Raw genomic sequence first — 22,244 nt, 5'->3', positions numbered from 1 at the left:
GATTTGCCAAGGGCCTTTTTCATGGATTAAGACGGGCGTATATGACTTCTATCACGGCTGTTTCAGTATGGTGCTTTGTGTTCCTTACTTCCTTTGAATAAACAGACACGTTGATGTTTTCTTGTAATTTGGATCTGGGCAAGGTGAGTAGTATTTGGCATCAAGATTAAGCCGAGAAAATTTAAAGAAAGGAGATCAAGCAGTGTTTGTTCAAGTTCCATAAATTTATGTTTTCTCAATATCAGATATGGATATCTTCATGTCGAAACTTGCACATGCTGTTAGATAAAGTTATTGTATTAAAACAATACACACTTGTAAAAACCAGCTAAACGGTGCACAGCCTAGCTTAAGCTCGCTTGGGTTTCACAACTCTGTGGGGTTATTCTCCACAAAACATATAAACGAGAGTCAAGTATCCTTCATGCTCATATATCCATGGCTCTTCTAACTATGGCTTTACGTTCAACATCTAGACAAATCTCAAAAACCTGCCTAAAGGCTCGAAGCTCTGCCAAGCCTTGAGTCTCTCATTCGGCGGCTCCACATCTTCAATAGCATGCAGTTTAATTCTATCGCCACTTTGAAAATCTCCAACTGGGAGATATAACTTCTGTCTTTTGAAACATAATATAATAATATAATAATAACTTTGATCATACCACAATAAAAATCAAAAGACATAAAGAGAATTATGATATATATATCTTAAAGGTCATTGAAAGGGAAAACAAAAAAAACATTGACCGAACAAGGCGTTAAGTCACAAAGCCACGAGACTCTCGATGTGATTTGGGTAAACCCTCATCAGGGTGTACATATATTCCTTACCAAGTCCAAGTCCAAGTCCATTGCCGCATCCAAATTCTTTACCGAGACTTCCTTCACACAAGACTTCTCTAATACCGTTTATCCTCAGATCGAAATATACAATATAAAACGATTCAGACAACCTCCATGGTGCAAAAATAAACTCACCAGCATCACTAACACCACAGAAACGTAGATCTTGGCGTTGTATTGGGTCCATATCAGCAAGAGGCAAAACAAATCCTTTATGCGTCCACTCATGTCTATCCTCATTCTTCAAAATCCATAGATCAATAGAAGGGGTAGGTAAATACTTAAATGTAACTATGGTAAGCCTTCCTTCATAAAGTACCAAATGATCACATACGCAAGTGTTTGGATATTTTATGGAATTGACCTTTTTAGATCTGATGTCAAAGCTCATTATACGGCGTTCAACATTACCAACACCAAGATGAACAAGGGCTTCATAGTACATGACTCCATTAATGCACTTACCACAATGGTTAGTACGTCGATGCTGAGGGACACCGTTCTTTATTATTTTACGTAATAATTGTCCTTGAGCTCCCAATGTAAAAATGAAAATCTTGGAGTAGTCTCTAAACTCACATATACGTAGTACTATGTAGTTACCTTCAATCAAATCATATCCAAAAATGCATTCTTTGTAGTATCTGCCTTCAGCAGAGGCTTTAGGTTTAGGTATAGTGATGGATCGTTTCATGGTAGGGTTCCAAATCGCGAGCTGTTTAGAACCTTCCAAGAAAATCAAGCCGTGCATGTAATGTTGGTGGCAACTAATTCTGAGGTCTCTAAACCGATAACTTCCCAGACAAGAAAAAGGACTAGTCTTGTTTAACGGAGACGAGAAAACGAACAGCGTGTCCTTTTTTCTGACGGTTAGTAGAACTGAAGGTTGCAATGACAAGGACCGTGTCGAGAAGGAGTTGAGGAACTCTTGACTTGTGGTGGTGGCCGACCAAAGCTTAGAGACAGAGCGAAATCTTACCATCGATCTCGCAGGAAGTCTCAAGAGTATCTCAATGGTTAACTCCAGAGGAATATATTGTGATTGAGATGTGTCTTTATCACGTGATGAGGACATTGTCGATGAAGATTGTGTTCTTCTCTTGATCTTTCCCGTCTTCTCTTTCATGGCCGATTGTTCAATTATTTCACTTTCTTTAAACCCTAATTTGTTAGAGCTTTTACATTGGAAAAATACTGATTTGATCCTTAATATATAGAGGATAATATATATTATCCTAATTTTGGAAAATACACTGTTTATATTAAAATTTAATATATATATATATATATATATTTATTTATTTCTTTCTTTCTCCTATTTTAGTAACAATAGTTGAACAGTCATTATTAGTAATTTAGTATAGAGGAATTCTTCAAAATACCATCATTTTGGTTTTCTTTCCAAAATTACCACTAATATCAAATTATTGTTTAATTGTATGGAATTTTAAATCTTTGGTTTGGGTTGATTATTTTGCAATTTAGGGTATAGTATTTAGGGGTAGGGTTTGATGTTTAGAATTTTGGAATTTAGAGTTTGAAAAATTAAAATTTAATTTTAGTTTTATGGTATTTTTGTCCTAAAAACAAAAATGTTGGTATTTTACAGAATTACTCGTATAGTATATATATAGTTATATTCTCCATATCAAATTCTTGTATATGAAGACCCATAAATCAGCAAAGTAAAGTAATTCATCATCAGTCCATAAATAAACAACCCTAGCTAAGATGATATTGTGAAATATTGTGAAACAAAGGAACAAATCACAATTACATAGATAAATTAAACTTCTCTAAACAAACGATATGTTAAGAAGATAAAAGAAGTACTTCGGATTCCGCAGCTTGACGCCAAAATTCCCTCTGCACAGTGAAACTGTTCTCCGTCGCAGTAAAAGGTTTTTTTTTTTTCTTTTTTTCTTATGTGCGTAAAGCACAAGAAAAGTGAATTAATATTATAATTTATAGTTTCAAACTGTATATGTAGTTTTATACCATATTCAGTATATAACCTAGAAACAAAAATGGAGTCAATAAAAGGATCTTAGAATGTTAAATTATATAAAATATGCAATAGTATACACAGAGTCAGACCAAATCATCTAAAATAAAGATGACAATAAAAATCAAAAGACATAAAGAGACATTAAGGGTCATAAAGGGAAAACAAAGAAAACATTGACTGAACTGAAGAATAGTATGCAAAGGCTCATCAATCATGGAGTGATCAAATAGAAATAAAAATTGAATCAAAGACATAAAGAGAATCATAGTAACAAAATGTAATTGAAAAATGAAAACATTGATAAGCATTGACCGATGGAGACTTTAAAAAGACACGAGACTCTCAATGTGATTTGGCCAAACCTTCAAGTTGTAAAAACGTTCTTTATCAAATCCACAGCGGCGTCTAATATCATCACCCACAAGTCCTTCAAACAAGACTTGTCTAATACTGTTCCTCTTAGGATGAAAACATATAATAGAAAACGATCCAGAAAACAGCCATGGTGCAAAAATAAGCTCACCAGCATTAGTGACACCACTGAAGCGTAGCGTTTTCTTCTGCATTGGGTCCATTTTAAAAGGAGGCAAAACAAATCGTTTATGCGTCCATTCGAATATATTTCCATCCTTCAAAATCCATAGATCAATAGAAGGGAAATCCGTAGTCTTAACTATGGCAAATCTTCCTTCATAAGGTATCATATCAGAAACAAAATAAGTATGAGTCTCCGGAAGTTTTATCGAATCGACCTTTTCAGATCTGATGTCACATCTTACTATACGGTGTTCAGTACCAGTACCAACAGAAAAAATGGCTGAATAGTACATGACTCCATTAATACATCTCCCAGAACTTAGTATAGGCCAATGCTTAGGGAGACCTTTGGTTATTATTCTACATGACCCTTGTCCTTGAGCTCCCATTGTATGAATGCAAATATTGGAGTCAAAAAGAACACGTAGTACTATGTATTCCCTATGAATCGGATCAAATCCAAAAATACATCGTGGGTGGCATTGCCCTTCTTTTGTGCCTTGAGGTTCAGGTAACGTGAAGAACTGTTTCATGGTAGGGTTCCAAATCACACGATTTTTAGAACCTTCCAATAAAATCAAATCAAGCCGTGCAGGGGATAATAACGATGGAGGCTACCCAAATCAGGGTTTGTAAATTGATAACTTCCCACACAAGAAAGAGGACAACCAGAACTATTCTTGTTCAGGGTAGAGGAGAAAACGAACAGCTTAGAGCCTTCACAGCCTTCACAGACGCATAGCAATACAGAAGGCGGCGATGCCAAGGACCGAGTAGTGAAGGAGTTGATGAAATCTTGACTTGTGGTGATGGTCGACCAAAGCTTAGAGACGGAGCGAAATCTCCCAATAGATCTCGCAGGAAGTTTAGAGAGTATCTCAATGGTTAAGTCCAGAGGAATATGTTGTGATTGAGATGTATCTTTATCACGTGATGAGGACTTTGTCGATGAAGATTTTCTTCTTCTTTGAATGTTTACTGTCTTCCTTTCCATGGCCGATCGCTCTATTGTTGTTTCACAATCTTTAAACCCTACTTTTGTTATCAAACCAATTCCACTTTCTTTAAACCCTCATCTTTTTTCTTTTGCCTTTTTAATTTTTATTCCCCTAATTATATAGTGAACCATGTCCTATAAAATATAGAAATTAAACTAGAAGATCTCTAGCGAATTTAATTTTCAAAGCCATCATTATCGGACACTAAAAAGTAAAAATAAATATAATTAAGAGCTTAAAAGGAAATGTACTATAAGTAAAATTGATGTATCATCGGAAGAGGAAAAAAAAAGATTGGGGAATTCATAAATTAACGAAAAAGTCATTAGTACGGATTAAGAAAACGTTGAATGACTCTAAAACTGAAATGATACTCTTACGAATCAACAATAAAACCAGGGGCGGATCTAGAAATTTTTTTCAATGGGGGCAAAAATATAGTAAAAAAACTATCAAATACTAAATTATAAAAGAACATAAAATTATCATGTAAAAACTTTAAAACATGTTACAAAACCACTCGACGCTCATTTAACAATTGAAACCTTTTTACCACATTTTCATTTGTGACAGCTTCAAATAATTTAAAAAAAAACATGTTCTTAATTAAAAATTTAGAAAATTTTGAATTTATAGACTTATATTTTAAAATTTATTAATTTTATATTTTTGAATTATGTAACAAACTTCCATAAAATCTTAACCATATAATAAACATATAAACAATTGTCACTGCAAAAACTAATATAGTCATGTATAACATAAAAACCTATATAATGTTTTCCAGGAAACATAGTTATAAGCTTGAACTGATTAAATAAAATTAACTGACTAAAAAATAATGCTTATATAATAGAAACGATTGTAAAAAAAGCAGGAAAATAAACTCACAAATTGATAGTTGTTGATTTGTTGTCACACAAAGAAACCAAATGACTAAAGAAAAAGAAAATAACAAAAAATTAGGTCTAGATTAGTAAGTCTTCAATTTATATATTAAATTTTTTTTTGTACATGAATTAATGGGCTTTCCAAGAAAAAGAACGAAAAGTAGTTTTTTTTGTGGGGACAGATTTTGTTTTCTAATAATATTTAATAATTTTTTAATAAATTTTTAATAATTTTTTTTTTTTTTTTTGCTGGTGGCAGCTGCCCCCACCACTATGGCTGTGGGTCCGCCCCTGAATAAAACTCTGAAATGACACTCTTTTTATCAAAAAAAGGGAGTATCAATTGAATAGACAAAAACAAAGTTGTTGAGAAATATTGAGATTTCTTTAGTTATACAGAAAAATGTCTCTTTGAAGATTTTAAGTTTATTTGACAAAAAAGTATAGTTTTGTGTTTCTAATGAAGATTTTAACTAAATCATAATTTTATTTTATTATTTGGAGTGAAAAGTTATTTAGAGTTTAACTAAAGAAAATATAACTAGCCTCTATAGCTTTACAAAAAATGTACCTATGTAACTTACTAAAAAGTGGTCCACATCTAGAGAGAATAATTGGAAAAAAGCACTTCAAGCCAATATAATAACATCGTTTCGACATTTGCATTATTGTGCTGGCAAGCAACGCAAGATATGTCCGTTACGTTTCGAAGCATGCAGACAAAAGACTAAAAATAATAGAGGAGCCGTGGAGGACTCTTCTTCATCATCCTCTTCTTCTTCTACAATAATTAGAAACCAAATCAAGAAAACGTCTATACACAAAAAAACGAAAGAAATGGGAGAAATAATGGAAGTGAAACTATTGGGAGTATGGTATAGTCCATACGCCATAAGACCAAAGATCGCTCTTCATCTCAAATCGGTCGAGTATGATTACGTTGAAGAAGATTTGTTCGGATCCAAGAGTGAACTTCTTCTCAAATCGAACCCGGTTTACAAGAAAGTCCCGGTGCTGATCCACAACAACACACCGGTTTGTGAGTCTCTTAACATCGTTGAGTACATCGATGAGACGTGGAACTCGTCTGGACCTTCCATTCTTCCTTCTCATCCTCATGATCGTGCTCTTTCTCGCTTCTGGTCTTCCTTCGTTGATAACAAGGTCTCGTTTCTTATATTCTTTTTCTTTTTGGAGTTTTCCTTTGGTAATAACAAGCAAAAGCCTAGATGGTCTGTCGATTCAGGTGGCTCTTGAAAAAATACCATTTAACATGTTCTGGTCTCGAGACTCATAGTCTTAGGATATTCGGACTTAAAAGGCTTAATTTCTCTTAGTTATTTTCAAAAGAATTAAAAAAAGTTAGTGTTAGTGTACATGTTACAACTCCAATGAATCTCTCTCTCATGCATGGTTTGATCGGTCTTATAGGGGATACAGAGACCGTCCTATGTAAGTGGTTTTTAATTATATGACCAAAAGTTTGGAACCAAATACCTTGTCTTGACGTATAGTAGGGTTGTGGACTGTTTATTTTCAACACTAAAAGACAGTTTTTAATTGGTCGATGTTCGAAACTGAACTTGTCTTAACGCCTTAAATCTGAATTGTAAGGAGATTTACAAGGGGTAATGGTTTATTACGTAATAAGTGGATTGAAACTCTCGAAGGTGACAATATTGTTTCTTTGCGGCCTCGTTTATGTGTTCTATGCTAGGATATTATTAGATAGGGACACAAAGCAAACGCAAATAAACAATTTGTAGCTTATTTATTATTTTTAAACTCCTCTTTTTGCGAGTGCAGTGGTTTCCGGCTTTGAAATTGGCGGCAATAACCAAATCAGAAGATGCAAAAGCAAAAGCCATGGAAGAAGTGGAAGAAGGGTTGTTGCAACTCGAGGATGCCTTTGTTTCTATTAGCAAAGGGAAACCATTTTTTGGCGGTGAAGCAATCGGGTTCATGGACATTTGCTTAGGAAGCTTTTTGGTTCTCTTGAAAGCTAGGGAAGAGCTTAAAGGAGAAAAGCTTTTAGACGAATCAAGAACTCCTTCTCTTTGTAAATGGGCAGGCAAGTTCTTGTCTGATGATACGGTGAAGAATGTGGTGCCCGAGATCAATAAAGTAGCTGAGTTTCTACGTGAGCTTGAGGTTAGAGCTCAGTCCGCAGCTTCAAGATCTTAGATATCATCTTAGACATGTATTGCAATGTGCCAAAGTACGTACATGTGAAAAAAAAAATAACAAGTTTAAGTTTGTATGTTTATAGATATTGTCCCAAGATTATCACTATAAGCAAAATTTATGGGTTTAGCACTTTAAGCAAAATTTATGGGCTTAATCCAAGTTTGTATGTTTATAATTATAGATATTGTCGAGGTCAACCCAAGATTATCAGGCCAAAGTGTAATCTTCATTGTGCTAATTTTGCTTAAAGTGCTAATTTCTTTATTACAGTGCTAATATCTCTGTATTTTTTTTTTTAATTACTTCACTGCATCTACTCCTAATAAGACAAAACAAATATTAAATTTTTCCCTGTCAGAGATCTAGATCCCACAAATATATTTTATTAACAAAAAAAAAAGCTAACAATTATTAAAAGATAATCTCAATAACTAACAAAAAGAGAGTGAAATTGACCAATAACTACACAATAATTAAAATAATAAATACACAATAATAAATACTTAAAAATAATAAAACACCTTTTTCTGTAAAAAGACAAGGTCCCAAAGACCCAGCTAAAACTATATTCACACCAATCATCTTCAACATCTCCTTTCTTCTCTCTATCAATGGAGTTTTTTCAAAAGGCCAAAGCAGTTCGTCTACGGAGCCACCACGACAAATACCTAATCGCCGACGAAGACGAAGAAACCGTAACTCAAGAACGTAACGGCTCAGCAGGAGCAGCTAAATGGACCGTTGAGATAGTCCCTGGCTCAACCAATCTTATCCGTCTCAAAAGCGCTTACGGCAAATACTTAACCGCATCTAACAAACCTTTTCTTCTCGGAGCCACAGGAAGAAAAGTCTTGCAGACTAATCCTAGCCGTCTTGACTCGTCTTTAGCTTGGGAACCGATCAGAGACTCTGCTTTGGTTAAGCTCAAGACTCGTTATGGTCACTTCCTTCGTGGTAATGGTGGTTTGCCTCCGTGGAGAAACTCTGTTACTCATGATATTCCTCATAGATCAGCTACTCAAGAATGGATTCTTTGGCATGTTGATGTCGTTGAGATCCTTACTGAGACTTCCGATCACCACCACCAGCAGCCTCCGTCTCCTCTTCATCATTCCGATTCACTCGATTTCGCGCCGGGATCTCCTTCTAGATCTAATCGTTTCTTTAGACAAGAGGTAACTTTTTGGATCCAGATTGACTTTATTGGATTAGAAAAACGTTGACTTATGTTTTTTTGTGTGTGTGTTTGTGTGTGTGGCAGTCAACGGATTCAGTGACGATTGGATCGCCGCCGAAGTCGGAAGGGAGAGTGATATATTATCATGTAGCGGATGATAATGGTGAAGTTGAAGATGATTCAGTTGAGGTGATGTCGTTTACTTTCAAAGGTAATGGTGTTGAAGAGCTGACTACGAGGTTGAAAGAAGAGAGCAATGTTGAAGATGTTGTTGTTTGTACTCGTAGTCCGTTGAACGGGAAGCTTTTCCCGTTGCGTCTTCAGCTCCCGCCCAATAATGCAGACATGACTGTCGTCTTAGTGCCAAAATCATCAAAAAGTGAGTTTCTTTTTAGCCCAATTCCAGTTCAAATGGTTGCTTTTGTCACTGATGTTTGAAGGTGTTCTTTGTTTCCTTTGATGTAACAGTAGCAGAAGAGTTCATCAAGTAGAGATCTCTTTCTCCTTTCATAGTTTGAAGCTGAGCTGTGAAGTGAAGGCTATGGCGTCTGCAAATTGTTTGTTGTTAGTTCAGATAAGATTGGATTGACTTGGAGATACTGCTTGATTACCAAACTTATGATATATAGAAAATTCATTGCAGTGATCAATGATATTCACTTACTTGACTGTTTAGCCTCTTTTATATATATATATATATATATATATATATATATATATATATATCCGAGTGCCATTTTCCATCTCTCATGCTCAATAATCAATATCTTTCAATCATTTCGACTAGTTCTTGCTACCAGTAGTCTGAACAAGAGCAGGATCCGTCTTTGAAGTGATGGAAACGAACACGATCTCTCACAATGATCTCAGTGTTGAAGACTTTTGAGATCAGTTTAGTAACTTCGTGGCAATCGCTGCATACGCGTAGATTCTTGAATATACGGATTGGAGTCTGAGGTGGTAAGCTTATCAGTCCAAAAGCAATGGCAAGTCTCTCACTGTGCAGCTTGAGGGAGTACTCTTTGCTACCATCATTTGTTGCATCGACTAAAGGTGCTTGAGAGCAATCCGGTAAATAACCAATCGATCTGAGTCTGTCATCAATCACTTCTAACTGTTGGTATATCTGTTTCGTCTGAGGGTGCGACGTGTCTCCTGCAAAAAACTCATGGGAGATGCCATTTATCTCAATAGAACTGCATCCAGGCTCTTTTCTAATTCCATGTTCAGTCATTAGTTTTCTGACAATTCCAACATCGTTCCACCGGCTAGCTGAAGCATAAACTCTTGACAACAAAACATATGCGCCACTGTAGCTACTGTTGGAACTTTGGCTATCTTCCCTTGTTTCAATGATATGTCTAGCAATTTCTTCACTTAGCTCGACACTAGCACCTTTTTTGCAACAAGCATCGAGGAGACTTCTCCAGATCACTGCATCTGGTTTCATCGGCATGCTCATCACCATGTCGATAGCTTCGCTGATATAGCCTGCACGGGCAACAAGGTCAATGATGCAACCGTAATGCTCCAACACTGGCTCAATGCCATAATCTCTGATCATCATGTCAAAATACTGTCGTCCTTCGTTTACCATGCCTCTGTGGTTACAAGCGATGAGCAGGGCAACAAAAGTGACTGAGTTGGGTTTAATATTCTCTCCTTTCTTAACCATACGGTCAAAGCAATCCATAGCTTCTTCAGCTCTTCCGTGTATAGCAAACCCCAGAATCATTGCATTCCATGAAGCTAAATCACGTTTTTGCATCCCTTGAAACACTTGCTCAGCCATTTTCAAAGACCCGCATTTGTAATACATTTCGATCAACGAGTTCTTGATCAAAACATCCATAGCAACATCAACATCACATTTTCGCAACAGAAACGCATGCGCCCAAGTACCTAACGACAACGATCCAAGACCAGCACATGCGCTCAAAATACTCTGCATCGTATAACCATCTGGTTCAAACGATTTCTGCATTTTTCTAAACAATTGTAAAGCAGAATCAAACTCCCCAACCCGAACCAAAGCATCAATCATCGAATTCCATGAAACAAGACTTCTCTCAGGCATTTCATCAAACACTTTCCGTGCTAAATCCAAACATCCACAAGAACCATACAAATGAATCAAACCATTGTTAACATACACATCTCCACTAAACCCATGTTTCAAAACCTGACAATGAACTTGTTTCCCTTCCGATAACCCGAATATATAAGCGCAAGCTTTCAATACAAACGGAAACGTATGCTTATCCGGTACGGATTCACCTCTCTCTAACATTTTCCCGTAAAGCAAAAAGGCTTCTTCTTTCCTTGAAACATCATGAGCACATGCTCTAATGAGAGTGTTCCACATGAAAGAGCTACGGTTTTGGATCGAATCGAAAACCCGAAAAGCGTAGTTAACTTCGGAGAAGGAGGATGAGAGCTGGAGGATTCTGCCGTAGAGAAACAGAGTTGCGGGTTCATCAGGGTATGTAGTGCGGAGAGTGAAGGCGTGGAGTTGCTTGAGCTGAGACATATCTGAACATTTTTCTGATAAGGAGAGAATACGTTGGTGATGGTTACCGGAGACGGAGGCTGAGGGAGAACTTGCCGGTGGTACATGAGGAGATAATGGGTGGAGCAGAACACTGTTAGACATTGGATGATGAGTTCGTCGTTGGAGCCGAAAAGATAAGTATAACAATATTTTAAGTTTGAAACTCAACTCAAAATTTTTAATAAATTTTCTAATTTTGTTTGTTTTTCTGTTTAAACAATTACAAATTATATATTTTTAACAGTTAAAAAGTTATATACAGTATGTTCTTCAACTTTTAGTAAATTTACTAGATCATACCAAGTGTCAATATTACTGGTTGAATTTTATTTAACAGTATAATATAATATATATTTTTCGCTTTCTCTTTTCTCGCTCTTATCTTCGGTCTGAATATTGCAAAATGGAGCCATGGTCTTCCCCTCTTATTGTAACAACCCGTCCAGTGGGAACATCCGCCATGTGGCACACTTCCACGGTGGAAAGGTTGTTAAAAGGTGAGGACCTGGGTTCGAGGAACGCCAGGCACACCAATAACCTACCTGGTGGGCCAGTGGGCTGCGAGCAAGTGGGCTGCGCAGTTTGGGCCCATAGGAAAGAGGTTAGGGTCGATGCGCTGCATCGCTTGTAGCTGCCATGTGGCGGGGTGTGCCATGTGGTAGGGGTTCCCACCGGGCTGGGTTGTTACACTTATCTTCTGTATGATCTTCATAGGTGAAATCAAGTATTTCGACGGAGGTTTGAAGTAGCTATGATCTCTTTTCCGGTAGCGTTGGATGTGGAAAGGTGTTGATTGAGGTGTCATGGAGGTTAGAGTCTTATGGTGTCTTGATCTTTTTCCGTTGTGGTTCTGTAGTTGCTTGAAGATTGTGACAAGATCAGCTCGAGATTATAGAGCAAGATTCAATTTATCGAATATTGAATAAGTTAGCATATGAACTTATCCTGCTAATATAAATATTGTTTGTTAACAACTATCTTACCATGTACATACGATATTATTTAGATTTTTAATATGTTATCCTGGTCAGAAATAAAACTTTGGCTACTTCATTGGGAGACATGTGGATATGAGAAAATCGTTAATTGATCGAATATTGAATAATTTAGCAAGCTAAAATTCAATTTATCAGATATTGAATAAATTAACATGCTAAATTTATAATCTATCGAATATTAAATAACTTAGCATACTAACTTAGAATGTTAATAAAAATAGTATCCGTATAATAACTATCTTACTATGTGCATACAAATACTATTCATATATTTTAAATATCTTGGTACATAATATAAAAGTTATCACAGTAAATGAAGTGTCATTTAAAACAAAACTGACACTACAAGATTTTATAGGATACGTTATATGCTATTTAATTTTTCAAAAATTTATTGTTTATTTTGTTCGGGGCCAGTTGTGTAACTTCGTACAGGGTGAGTAGTGATAATTAATTTTTGTGTTATCGAGCATACCTTCTTCGTTTTTCAATTATTATAGTATGGATTTTTAACTAGCCCTTACTAGATCGTACCAAGTGTCTATATTACTGGTTGAATTTTATTTAACAGTAGAGTATAATATATATTTTAGAATAATTTTTTGATATATTATAGTAATAAATGAAAATATATCATCTATTTTTTTAAGATTGAATATGATTGCTAAGCATCTAGAGGAATGTCAAGCATTGCTTTAAGATAAGATTTCAATGAAAAATGAAACATATCGAGGTTTGGTTAAAGAGATCAGAGAAAGTGATTCAACTGATTCTAATCCATATCTGAAAAACTTGGGGAGAAGCAAAAAAATTATGTTGAAGAAATGTGTAGTCAAGATGAAGAAGTATAAAGAAGAGGTGGAGAAAAAGGTTGAAGGTTATATAAGATAAAAAGAAAGAGACAATGAGAAGTTAAAGGAGACATTATTGGAATTTGGATAAAAGAAAATAGGAGTGATAAGACAATTATGGATCGAACTAACATAGACATATAAAAAATTAGAGACGTCCACAACGAGCAATTCAAGTAACTGATTTTCTTTCCATTATCTGTATATGATTTTTAGTTATTTTAATCAAAAATATATTTGTAAGCTGAAAAATATATATTCTAAGAAAATGAATGATATTTAAATATAAATGAAAGAATATTTGTCTTGAAATAATCAAAAATTAAACATTATAGTATTTTGGCAAATTGTATGGTACTATATACCTACTTGAAAATAATCAATATGAATATACCCGCGCTACTAAAAATCCAAACACTTCAAGAAAATATGCATGCATATAATTATTAGTTAAAATCCAAATACTCTTACAAATATGAAGACATAAATAAAACCATATACTATTTGGGACTAAAACACGAAAAGAACGATTTTTTGGGTTGGCAAATCTTGTCAACCTTCCTCATCAATTTAGCCTTATCAACTCCTTCTCCTTTCACGAATACTAAGTTGGCACGGTCACTAAATACTATAGATTCAACTCCTGACAAAAAACAATTTGTCAATCATTATTTATAATATTAAAGGCCAATTAAAAACAAAATAATATATAAAAAACTATTAAAGTCCAATTAAAACTATATGTGATATATATATATATATATATATATATAATAAAAAATAAAATAAAAATATATTTGGGCTCAAAATAACCATTAGATTTTGATATTGTACCTTTAAAATGATTTATATAATTTCGAGCTTTCATCTGGACCATATCGTCAGTAGATCGAAGCTTGATTGTAAATTCTTCCTGTAAGAAGAAAATGAAATTAAAGATTTGAAGAAATTATTATATAAGCGGTAAAGATTTTCGGAGGTGTAAAATTATATTTATATATATATTAACAGGCTTCCCGCAATATTGACTGACCATTTTTCGAAAAATTAAAAATTTCAGAAATACAGTAGAGATGATGAAAAACTATATGATTGAAAGTTTTCAACTTATTGGCTTAGAATATATATATATATATATATATTAATATAAGTTGAATTATTAGAACATATCTTAAGAAAAGAAAAGAAATTAATAGATATATGAGAGTTTAATTCTAAGAAGATAAGGGGTAATTGAAATAAAAACTAAATACTTATTAAAAAGTAAAATCTGTAAGAAAATTTTAAAGTAGTTATGTTATCAACATTTCTTTATTAATAAAATTTATTTTATTGAGAAAAAGATAAATAAATAAATAAAATATTAATGAATAAAGGTTTAATTCTCACATATTTATAAAAGACAAAAGAATCTCATCTATGTATAAAAATGATACACTTGATCAATTTGTGAAAAATGAATTCATGCGATGGTGACCTGCAAATAGGAGATAAATGTTAATTGATCGAATATTAAAAAACTTAGCATGCTAAATATCATTTTATCGAATATTGAAAAAGTTTGCATAATAACTTAGCGTGTTAATATAAATATTATTCGAATAATAACTAACTATTTTATCGTGTGCATACGATATTATTCAGATATTTAATATTCCCTCTGTTTCTAAAAGAATGATGTTGTAGAAGATTTTCTTCTTTTTTATCGTGTGCATAAGAAGATTTTCTTCGTTTCTAAAAGATTGATGTTATTAATTTTATTTAATATATTTATTATTTTGAGAAAGAGAAAGAATGAAACAAAAATGATGAAATGTATAACGATTGGATCTCTTAGAGCAAAATTAACCCAAAGCTCTTAATATTTAATCTTAAGATTATTCAATTATAAGATAAAGATAAGAGTTGTAAATTGGTTTTTAGTTTTGTGAAGTGATTATTGGTAGGGTCTTAATTAGGGGCTCTTATGATGTTATTTTTTTATATTAAATTATATTTTGTAATTTTACAAAACAAAATAATTATTGCAAAGCACAAACTTTTTGTCTTACAATCAAGCCTTGCAAACAAAGGACAGACAATTAGGGGAATATATGCTTCAAGAAGCATGTGAACGTGAAGTATGGTCATTACCTTCATTAGCTTTTCAAGCTCCACATCTCTCAGTTCCTCAACTGTGGTGTAGCAATCAAAATCCATAATTTTATGATGAGATGGACTCGGCTCATATTCCTGGTCATGGCGGTTCTCCCAGCCTTTCACTTTCCCCAAACCTCTTCACAACTAAGATTTCACAATGGAAAACCTCTTTTTAATTTTTGGGAAATAGATATTATCTATCTTCTTCTGCATTTCGATGTAATTAACCATGATGAAATTCTTATAGAATATAAATTAAAAGTGCACAATAACCTCTACAGATCGAATCTACAGAGACCAAACAAAGTAAAATAAGAGTTACATGGACTCAGATAGTTTTGCAAAAAATAAACTAATTAAAAATATTGTTCTTGATCATACACATTATTCATCATGCTCTTAGAGGTGAGTTCATGTTAATTAAAGATCCATCATAGTTGCACTCGCTTCATACTTTAATTCATAGATTAAAAAAAAATAGTCATATAAAATATATATTTTTTTTAACAATCTGCTATTATTTTTCCTCGCCAATCTTGTGATAATAAAACAATGCAATCTCGTAGATTTCATGTCGATACAACATTATACGAGTAGAACACTATAAATTGGGTTTAATCAATAATCAAAGAAAAATCTTAAAACGACAAAAATTTATTTTTCTATGAATTATCTTTACAAAATTATCATATGAATAGGGAATTGTTTTTACAACTTTTAATTCTGTAAAGGAAACGTTTTAACAAAATCAAGGGCCAGAATATGTTTCCAAACGTTAAACTTTTAGCAAATCAGGTTACATGTGTCTCCAAATCTAAAAACTTTAGTGGGATGATTAAAAAAATTAGGATTCAATTTTGACAATGAGTTTAACAATCAGGATCATCATTTCCGTTTTTTTTCTTCAGTTATATTATATTGATTGATTGAAGGATGAGTAACCTATTGATAAGTGATTCTAATACTGATCCCACAATTTTTACCCTTAATTAATGTATTGCTCATAAAAGACAGTGATTTATATGGTAAACAAAGGAACTTATTTAAGTATATCGTTCGTATAAATGAATTTATCTATCATTTTTAGGTTTTATTGGAACACAAATTATAAGCAAAATACTTCCGTAATACTTACAAGAGTTCCACATCTCAAGCAACTACCATTATGAATCTTAAGGTATTGACTTATGGTACTACAAATATATAATTATTTAACAAAGATTTATCCAATATACACAAATCCATAAGTTATTACTTATGGGGTTTTTAGTTAAGACCCGTTCTGATAAATATGTCTTTCAGTTTTAGGATCTTCTTCTGTAGTTAGTAGGACACTTCATGCGCATGCTAACACCTAAACTTCACTAACAAGGTTATAAGATTCGAGAAAAATAAAAGTTTTCAACATTATAAATTTGTATAAACCATCAAAGGGGATTTATTGGTTTGTTTACTTACTATGAATCTACGTGTTGTCTTGGCAAAAATATGATTTATGTTTCCGCAAAAATTTACGGAATTAGATTTAGCGAAATATAGCTAAATTGAAATTATAAAAATTGTATTTTAATTTGGTATAATCATATTTTTAAATTAACAGCCTAATGATAAAAATACACCCTACCCTAGTTACACTTGTTTCACCCTAATCTTAAGTTATGCACTTGTGTTTTCTTTTTCTTTTTTTGTTAGGAGGTGTTTCTGTAAAATTTTATCCACAAATGAACGCACTAATCGTGTTTGGAGAAGGGATTAATGAAGATGAAATACAGAAGAAGCTAGATACCATTTATTTCCCAAAAATAAAAAGGAAGTTTCCCTGGTGTTTATTTTATTATTGATATAGTGTTTATTTATTTCTACTTATTTTATAAAAGTGTATTATCTCAATGGTATGGTCGAAATCAACGAGAGATACACATATTACAACAACCTACGTAGTATACTAATAAAAACCTACGTAGTATACTAATAAAAATGCGACTACTAGATTTCATTTCGATAAAAAAAAAAAATACGAGTCGAACAATAGAACTTGGGTTTAACCAATAATCAGAGCAAGATCCAAACACTTTTATAAAACATGAATTCATAGTTAAGCACTATACAATTATTTATGATCCAAATACTTATACAAATATAAGAGATTTTAATATATAAACACCATATCCTTATTTAGGACTAATCAAGCACATGAGAACACAATGGGCACTTCTTTTGTTTGTTTGGGTTATAAATCTCATCTATCTTCTTCTGCATTTCGGTATCATTAACTAATTCTCCAAATACGAGTAGTGCGTTCATTTGTGGATAAAAAGTTACCTTTTCAACTCCTACCAAAAAAAACAAAAATTGCAAATTTGTAAACATATTTAAAAATTTGCAATATCTTTTAAAATACTTTACTTTGGCTGAATATAACCATTGGATTGAGTTAACGTACTATCGAAACTGTAAGCACAGGTTATAGCTCTCTCCCTGTTATCTTGATAAGTATCTCCCAACTTGATAGTATAGTTTCCCTGAAAAAAGAGAGATAAAGCTGAGGAAATACATAGTTATGTATGCGTAAAACTAGATATATACATATATGTATTTCAACTGACCATTCTTTGAAAACTTATGAGTTTAGACTTTGACTAGAGATGATAAGAAAAAATCTGATAACAAAGTTTGCAAATTAGTGGCTCCTTAGAACATCTATTTATAGTGGACTATTAAAATTCACAGCTTTGATATGTTTATCTAGTTACAAACAATGTGATACATAGTAATATTCAGCTTCCAACATCTGTAATTTTTTTCTAAATAATAACTTACCTTAAATCTAAATTAACATTTTTATATGTCAATAAATCTTCTCAAAATATATATATTTCTATACTTTTATTTTTTCTAAATAAATGATTTTTAAAAAGTGAATATTTTATTTTTAAATGTAATTATATCCAATTAAATTTAATTAATTCTATTTACTAAATTAAAAAAAAGGTGAGCAGAGAGATATTTAACTATTTCCCCTCACAATATTCACTAAATAGAAAAAGAATCCATTCACCTAAATTGTGTTATTTTTTTTTAAAAGAAAAAGGATAAAATAATTAGAATATTTACATACATAATAAGAATACATTAAATAATTATATTTAATCCAATCAAAAATATTTAAATATAATCCCAATCAATTTGATTTATCGGGATTACATACAGAAATATTCTGATCATATGTAATTTTACTTTCTTAAATATTTGAAATAAATTATAAGACAATAGTAAAGTTAAAATTAGTTTATTTATTTATTTTATTTAACGCTGAATTTCATGTTACAAATAGTTTACTTTAGTTTTGTTGTTATAAAATTAAATACTATTCACAAATTTACAGTGTTAACTCTTGTGACAGGAAATTTGGAACAAACGAATGAGAAAGAAATTGATGGGTAAGTAATCCGCTTGAGATTCAATTCTCACCAGTTGCTAGGGCACCATAGAAACTGTTCAATTTGAGGTTAACATTTCCCTAGTGGTGGTTAATAAGGAGTACTTTGAACGTTAGATAGACGAGTGACTATACCAATACCGCGGATTTGACTTTACACATACCATATTTGTTTTAGTGCTACCCATTACGTACCCGACCTGAATCCTGATAGTCACGTAGTGTATATTCTATTTTTCAGAAGGCTAACAAATTAGTATTTTCATATTCATAAACTACAAATACAATTAATCACGACAATAATTGTCAAAGATAAGATTTGTCTCCCATCACATTATGCTTGTCATGTTCTTCTTCTACCTTAACTTTATCTCCTTCCTTACGCTTCCTCATCATTTTTGATTCTATCTCTTTAACTTTGTCTTTCTCTGCATTCTCAACACTTTCTCTAAACCTTCGTGAAGATTTCGAACTGTTCTTATAAAAAATGGGGGTTGATTACTACAACGTACTCGACGTGAATCCAAGTGCAAGTGAAGACGATCTAAAGAAATCGTACAGAAGACTTGCAATGAAATGGCACCCTGACAAGAACCCAACTTCAAACAAGAAAGAAGCTGAAGCTAAGTTCAAACAAATCTCTGAAGCTTACGATGTTTTAAGTGATCCTAACAAACGTCAGATTTATGATCAATACGGTGAAGACGGACTTAAGTCTTCCGATGTACCTACCGCGGAAACGGCGTCGTCTCAGCAACGAAACTACTCTTCCGCTGGATTCAGGTATTATCCACGTGATGCTGAAGATATTTTCGCTGAGTTTTTTGGTGCATCTGAAAATGTCTTCGGCGGTGGGAGGTATAGAAGTGCGGACGCGGGAGGTCAGACGAATAGGAAAACTCCGGTGAATAGGAAAGCTCCGGCGATTGAGAGTAAACTTGCTTGTACTCTTGAAGAATTGTATAAAGGTGGGAGAAGGAAGATGAAAATTTCCCGCGTTGTTCCTGATGGTTTTGGGTTAGTATTTCTCCATTTACTCTCTCTTTTACTCATGATCTTGATGAGAAATACCGCCATTTTCGATAAGTTCATTCGTATTTCTTTGGTTCATGTGGTATCCAATGGATGATCTTGTGTATATGTTTCTTATTTCTCTGTTTTTGTGATGGATCTTGAGCATTAGTTATGTTAATATTTGTTTTCTAGTTGCTATGTTTGATTTTTCTTAGCTTAGTTTGGTTTCTTGATTGTGTCAATTTATTAATTATGTTTTGATTTCAGAAAGTCAAAGCCAGTGGAAGAGATCTTGAAGATAGATATAACACCAGGATGGAAGAAAGGAACAAAGATAACATTCCCTGAGAAAGGAAACCAAGAACCCGGTGTTACACCCGCGGATCTCATCTTTGTTATCGATGAGAAACCACATTCAGTTTACAAAAGAGACGGTAATGATCTGATTGTAGACAAGAAAGTTTCACTTTTGGAGGCTTTGACAGGGCTCACTCTTAGCTTAACAACACTAGATGGGAGGAATCTGACTATCCCGGTTTTGGATATCGTGAAACCGGGTCAGGAGATAGTGATTCCTAATGAAGGAATGCCCATCTCTAAAGAACATTCCAAGAGAGGAGATTTAATAATCAACTTTGAGATTTGTTTCCCCTCAAGGCTAACTTTGGAACAGAAGACAGATCTCAAGAGAGTCCTTGGTGGAACCGGTACTAACAACTAGTTTCAAGTAAGCTCTTGAATTCTAATGTCAATTCAGCGTACATATACAGATTGATCCTTTTTCGGGTTTTGATATCATCTCTTTATGGCGAAATACTAAACAGGATTGATCGTTTTTGGTTGGAAAATTTCTCCTTAATGTAATCTATTTTTTCAGGATTCTTGTTTCATAATGTTATTTTGGACAAGGTATACTAAAATCTTCTTGTAACTTTTGGTTTTTAGCTATCTTTTTTTACCTTGGTTGGACTAAAATTCATACAAATATGACTGCAGCTTAAGATAGAGATGATATCTTTTTGTTGCTAAGATGGATTTGTCCATTATTCATGTCAAAATACAAAAGAAATAACTCTTTAAATGACATCTCAAGGGTGACCAAACATTTTGTAGCAACTTTATTCACATTCGACAAACCAAATGGTAGAAAACCCAAATTCAAACAATCAAAACACACTCACAAGTAAACTCTTGTTTTGTTTCTTTTAAGGAAACAAAATAAAAGCCTTAAACATTATATTTTTCAATCTTCTTCACAAGCTCAACAGGTTTGGCTCCAACAACCCTATCAATCTCTTCTCCTCTCTTCACCAAAACAAAAGCTGGAAGTGTCATAGCTTTGTATGTCCCAGCCACATCCTGGAATATATAAGAAATAGTTTAGTCTTGAAACTCAACGTTCATGCATGGTTTTATCTTCTAATAAATCCATATATAAGATGATATCTACAAGGAGTAAAAAAGAAAAGAGTAATTACCATTAGCCTATCCACATCAACCCTAGCAAACACAACGTTTGAGTACTTTGAAGCAATCTCCTTAACTCTAGGTGCCATTGTTTTACAAGGTCCACACCATGCTGCTGTGAAATCAATTACTAGCTTCAAAACCGAACAGCAAAACAAAAAATTTCAGTTAGCTTAAGTAAAATCAAAACAATTTCATGTATATGTAAACAAAACTAGAAAAATCTAAATCATATAATATTCACTACAAACATCTTTGATGAGAGGTTAGATTGGTGAAAGAATCGGAATACATTATACGTGGTTTTTGAGTAATGCATACCAATTTGTCTGAACCTTTCATTGAATCAAAGAGAGATCTCCATTGTCTTCTAGACTCGATTTCAAGAACCAAGGCACTCTTGGTTTCCATTGATGAATGAACATCATGGACAGATGAAACATTGGAACCCATATTATCTTCTGAACGTGTATGTATAAAGAAATGATATGTTATACTTATTTGTTTGTGACTGATATACAAAGAAAAGATAGATATAGAAGAACTATATATAGCTTTTAGTCGAAGAAGTTAATTTGTTAATTGCATAATATAAGTAAGTACAATGGAATATGATTCAATCCTTCTATAGCCGTTGAATATTTTTTGTAAGAATATGGAGGCTTATCCCTATTTGATTTCGCTTTGTGTTTTTGAGGTTCCATTTAGTTGTTTAATATTCTCCACTACATAAAAATAAAGCTGGTTGCAAAAGAACTAGCTGGAGTAACACATTTGCAAGCTAGCTAATTCGTTTAATTTTCTGCGGCAAATCAATTTTTTATATAAAAATGATAGGTAAGTTGATCTATCTATATTTACTTTGTTTATTTACATAGCATAAATAATATTCCCTCTATCCTAATATAAGATGCTTTATTTCTCTTTTCGTTTTTTTTCGTATAAAACTTTCTCTAATTTCTATGTGTAATTTATTTATCTTTAGTTACTATGTTATAACCATTTGTATTATACATATTTTTCTGTAGATAAAAAATGTTTAAATTAATTTTAAAATAATTATATTTTGTGGAAATATTTACAACAACAAGTTATGTTATTCAAATTTTTTTGGTTGTAAGTAAAAAAAACTTGGAAAATTGGAC

The 22,244-nt window shown here is 33.0% G+C and overlaps 8 protein-coding genes and 1 long non-coding RNA gene across 13 annotated transcripts; 3 read left to right on the top strand and 6 right to left on the bottom strand.

Moving 5' to 3' along the window:
- Window positions 1–763: 763 nt before the first annotated feature.
- On the bottom strand, window positions 764–1,969 carry LOC17895266 (F-box protein At5g18160). The gene has a single exon (XM_006301408.2). It carries the CDS (start codon window positions 1,967–1,969, stop codon window positions 764–766), a length of 1,206 nt encoding a protein of 401 aa, XP_006301470.2.
- Window positions 1,970–3,174: 1,205 nt separating this feature from the next.
- Window positions 3,175–4,382, bottom strand: LOC17895304 (putative F-box protein At1g59675). Its single transcript, XM_023787498.1, has 3 exons — window positions 3,988–4,382; window positions 3,390–3,435; window positions 3,175–3,309 (listed from the first exon to the last, which is right to left on the bottom strand). Exons 1-3 carry the CDS (start codon window positions 4,380–4,382, stop codon window positions 3,175–3,177), a joined length of 576 nt encoding a protein of 191 aa, XP_023643266.1.
- A 1,686-nt stretch (window positions 4,383–6,068) lies between these two features.
- Window positions 6,069–7,727, top strand: LOC17895255 (glutathione S-transferase U16). Of its 2 annotated transcripts, XM_023788433.1 has the most exons (3): window positions 6,069–6,440; window positions 7,083–7,465; window positions 7,522–7,727. In XM_023788433.1, the coding sequence occupies exons 1-2, from the start codon at window positions 6,114–6,116 to the stop codon at window positions 7,458–7,460; spliced, it is 705 nt and encodes a 234-aa protein (XP_023644201.1). In that variant the 5' UTR covers window positions 6,069–6,113; the 3' UTR covers window positions 7,461–7,465; window positions 7,522–7,727. The 2 variants fall into 2 exon arrangements, with proteins under 2 accessions (XP_023644201.1, XP_006302642.2); XM_006302580.2 differs by having other exon boundaries at window positions 6,070–6,440; window positions 7,083–7,622.
- A 240-nt stretch (window positions 7,728–7,967) lies between these two features.
- LOC17894580 lies at window positions 7,968–9,315 on the top strand. The gene is made up of 3 exons (XM_006302566.2): window positions 7,968–8,638; window positions 8,725–9,019; window positions 9,109–9,315. Exons 1-3 carry the CDS (start codon window positions 8,075–8,077, stop codon window positions 9,129–9,131), a joined length of 882 nt encoding a protein of 293 aa, XP_006302628.1. The 5' UTR covers window positions 7,968–8,074; the 3' UTR covers window positions 9,132–9,315.
- Window positions 9,316–9,331: 16 nt separating this feature from the next.
- Window positions 9,332–11,653, bottom strand: LOC17894999 (pentatricopeptide repeat-containing protein At1g59720, chloroplastic/mitochondrial). The gene is made up of 2 exons (XM_006301661.2): window positions 11,630–11,653; window positions 9,332–11,359 (listed from the first exon to the last, which is right to left on the bottom strand). The coding sequence occupies exons 1-2, from the start codon at window positions 11,651–11,653 to the stop codon at window positions 9,434–9,436; spliced, it is 1,950 nt and encodes a 649-aa protein (XP_006301723.2). The 3' UTR covers window positions 9,332–9,433.
- A 1,699-nt stretch (window positions 11,654–13,352) lies between these two features.
- LOC111832090 lies at window positions 13,353–13,954 on the bottom strand. The gene is made up of 2 exons (XR_002835226.1): window positions 13,875–13,954; window positions 13,353–13,683 (listed from the first exon to the last, which is right to left on the bottom strand). It is a non-coding gene; the product is annotated as an uncharacterized LOC111832090 (long non-coding RNA).
- A 3,274-nt stretch (window positions 13,955–17,228) lies between these two features.
- LOC111832084 lies at window positions 17,229–17,863 on the bottom strand. The gene is made up of 3 exons (XM_023788388.1): window positions 17,786–17,863; window positions 17,623–17,701; window positions 17,229–17,512 (listed from the first exon to the last, which is right to left on the bottom strand). Exons 1-3 carry the CDS (start codon window positions 17,786–17,788, stop codon window positions 17,361–17,363), a joined length of 234 nt encoding a protein of 77 aa, XP_023644156.1. The 5' UTR covers window positions 17,789–17,863; the 3' UTR covers window positions 17,229–17,360.
- A 1,242-nt stretch (window positions 17,864–19,105) lies between these two features.
- Window positions 19,106–20,501, top strand: LOC17895419 (dnaJ homolog subfamily B member 1). Of its 4 annotated transcripts, XM_023788228.1 has the most exons (3): window positions 19,106–19,522; window positions 19,910–19,985; window positions 20,103–20,501. In XM_023788228.1, exons 1-3 carry the CDS (start codon window positions 19,106–19,108, stop codon window positions 20,351–20,353), a joined length of 744 nt encoding a protein of 247 aa, XP_023643996.1. In that variant the 3' UTR covers window positions 20,354–20,501. The 4 variants fall into 4 exon arrangements, with proteins under 4 accessions (XP_023643996.1, XP_023643995.1, XP_023643994.1 ...); XM_023788227.1 differs by having other exon boundaries at window positions 19,910–20,501; XM_023788226.1 differs by having other exon boundaries at window positions 19,106–19,562; window positions 19,914–20,501.
- Window positions 20,502–20,648: 147 nt separating this feature from the next.
- On the bottom strand, window positions 20,649–21,601 carry LOC17894162 (thioredoxin H7). The gene is made up of 3 exons (XM_006302910.2): window positions 21,421–21,601; window positions 21,111–21,233; window positions 20,649–20,991 (listed from the first exon to the last, which is right to left on the bottom strand). Exons 1-3 carry the CDS (start codon window positions 21,550–21,552, stop codon window positions 20,860–20,862), a joined length of 387 nt encoding a protein of 128 aa, XP_006302972.2. The 5' UTR covers window positions 21,553–21,601; the 3' UTR covers window positions 20,649–20,859.
- Between the last annotated feature and the right edge of the window lie 643 nt (window positions 21,602–22,244).

Source organism: Capsella rubella, unplaced genomic scaffold (genome assembly GCF_000375325.1).
Source record: "Capsella rubella cultivar Monte Gargano unplaced genomic scaffold, Caprub1_0 scaffold_2, whole genome shotgun sequence".
Lineage (NCBI taxonomy): Eukaryota > Viridiplantae > Streptophyta > Magnoliopsida > Brassicales > Brassicaceae > Capsella > Capsella rubella.
This window is presented reverse-complemented; position numbering and strand designations above follow the sequence as displayed.

What these genes read in the sequence shown, in the direction of transcription:
- LOC111832084 (XM_023788388.1), bottom strand. An exon ending in CTGTGCTTACAGTTTCGATA is followed by an intron (nt 17,513 to 17,622) that starts GTACGTTAACTC and finishes TTTTTTTGGTAG; the next exon opens with GAGTTGAAAAGGTAACTTTT.
- LOC17894999 (XM_006301661.2), bottom strand. Translation starts at nt 11,653, where the DNA reads ATGGCGGATGTTCCCACTGGACGG. An exon ending in CGGATGTTCCCACTGGACGG is followed by an intron (nt 11,360 to 11,629) that starts GTTGTTACAATA and finishes AAAAATTTTGAG; the next exon opens with TTGAGTTTCAAACTTAAAAT.
- LOC17894580 (XM_006302566.2), top strand. Translation starts at nt 8,075, where the DNA reads ATGGAGTTTTTTCAAAAGGCCAAAGCAGTTCGTCTACGGAGCCACCAC. An exon ending in ATCGTTTCTTTAGACAAGAG is followed by an intron (nt 8,639 to 8,724) that starts GTAACTTTTTGG and finishes TGTGTGTGGCAG; the next exon opens with TCAACGGATTCAGTGACGAT. An exon ending in AGTGCCAAAATCATCAAAAA is followed by an intron (nt 9,020 to 9,108) that starts GTGAGTTTCTTT and finishes TTGATGTAACAG; the next exon opens with TAGCAGAAGAGTTCATCAAG.
- LOC17895255 (XM_023788433.1), top strand. Translation starts at nt 6,114, where the DNA reads ATGGGAGAAATAATGGAAGTGAAACTATTGGGAGTATGGTATAGTCCA. An exon ending in CTTCCTTCGTTGATAACAAG is followed by an intron (nt 6,441 to 7,082) that starts GTCTCGTTTCTT and finishes TTGCGAGTGCAG; the next exon opens with TGGTTTCCGGCTTTGAAATT.
- LOC17895266 (XM_006301408.2), bottom strand. Translation starts at nt 1,969, where the DNA reads ATGAAAGAGAAGACGGGAAAGATCAAGAGAAGAACACAATCTTCATCG.
- LOC17895419 (XM_006301055.2), top strand. Translation starts at nt 19,106, where the DNA reads ATGGGGGTTGATTACTACAACGTACTCGACGTGAATCCAAGTGCAAGT. An exon ending in GTTGTTCCTGATGGTTTTGG is followed by an intron (nt 19,636 to 19,899) that starts GTTAGTATTTCT and finishes TTTTGATTTCAG; the next exon opens with AAAGTCAAAGCCAGTGGAAG.
- LOC17895304 (XM_023787498.1), bottom strand. Translation starts at nt 4,382, where the DNA reads ATGGAAAGGAAGACAGTAAACATTCAAAGAAGAAGAAAATCTTCATCG. An exon ending in GGTAGCCTCCATCGTTATTA is followed by an intron (nt 3,436 to 3,987) that starts TCCCCTGCACGG and finishes TTTGTTTTGCCT; the next exon opens with CCTTTTAAAATGGACCCAAT. An exon ending in GAAAACGCTACGCTTCAGTG is followed by an intron (nt 3,310 to 3,389) that starts GTGTCACTAATG and finishes TTTCATCCTAAG; the next exon opens with AGGAACAGTATTAGACAAGT.
- LOC17894162 (XM_006302910.2), bottom strand. Translation starts at nt 21,552, where the DNA reads ATGGGTTCCAATGTTTCATCTGTCCATGATGTTCATTCATCAATGGAA. An exon ending in TGAAAGGTTCAGACAAATTG is followed by an intron (nt 21,234 to 21,420) that starts GTATGCATTACT and finishes TCGGTTTTGAAG; the next exon opens with CTAGTAATTGATTTCACAGC. An exon ending in TTGATGTGGATAGGCTAATG is followed by an intron (nt 20,992 to 21,110) that starts GTAATTACTCTT and finishes TATATATTCCAG; the next exon opens with GATGTGGCTGGGACATACAA.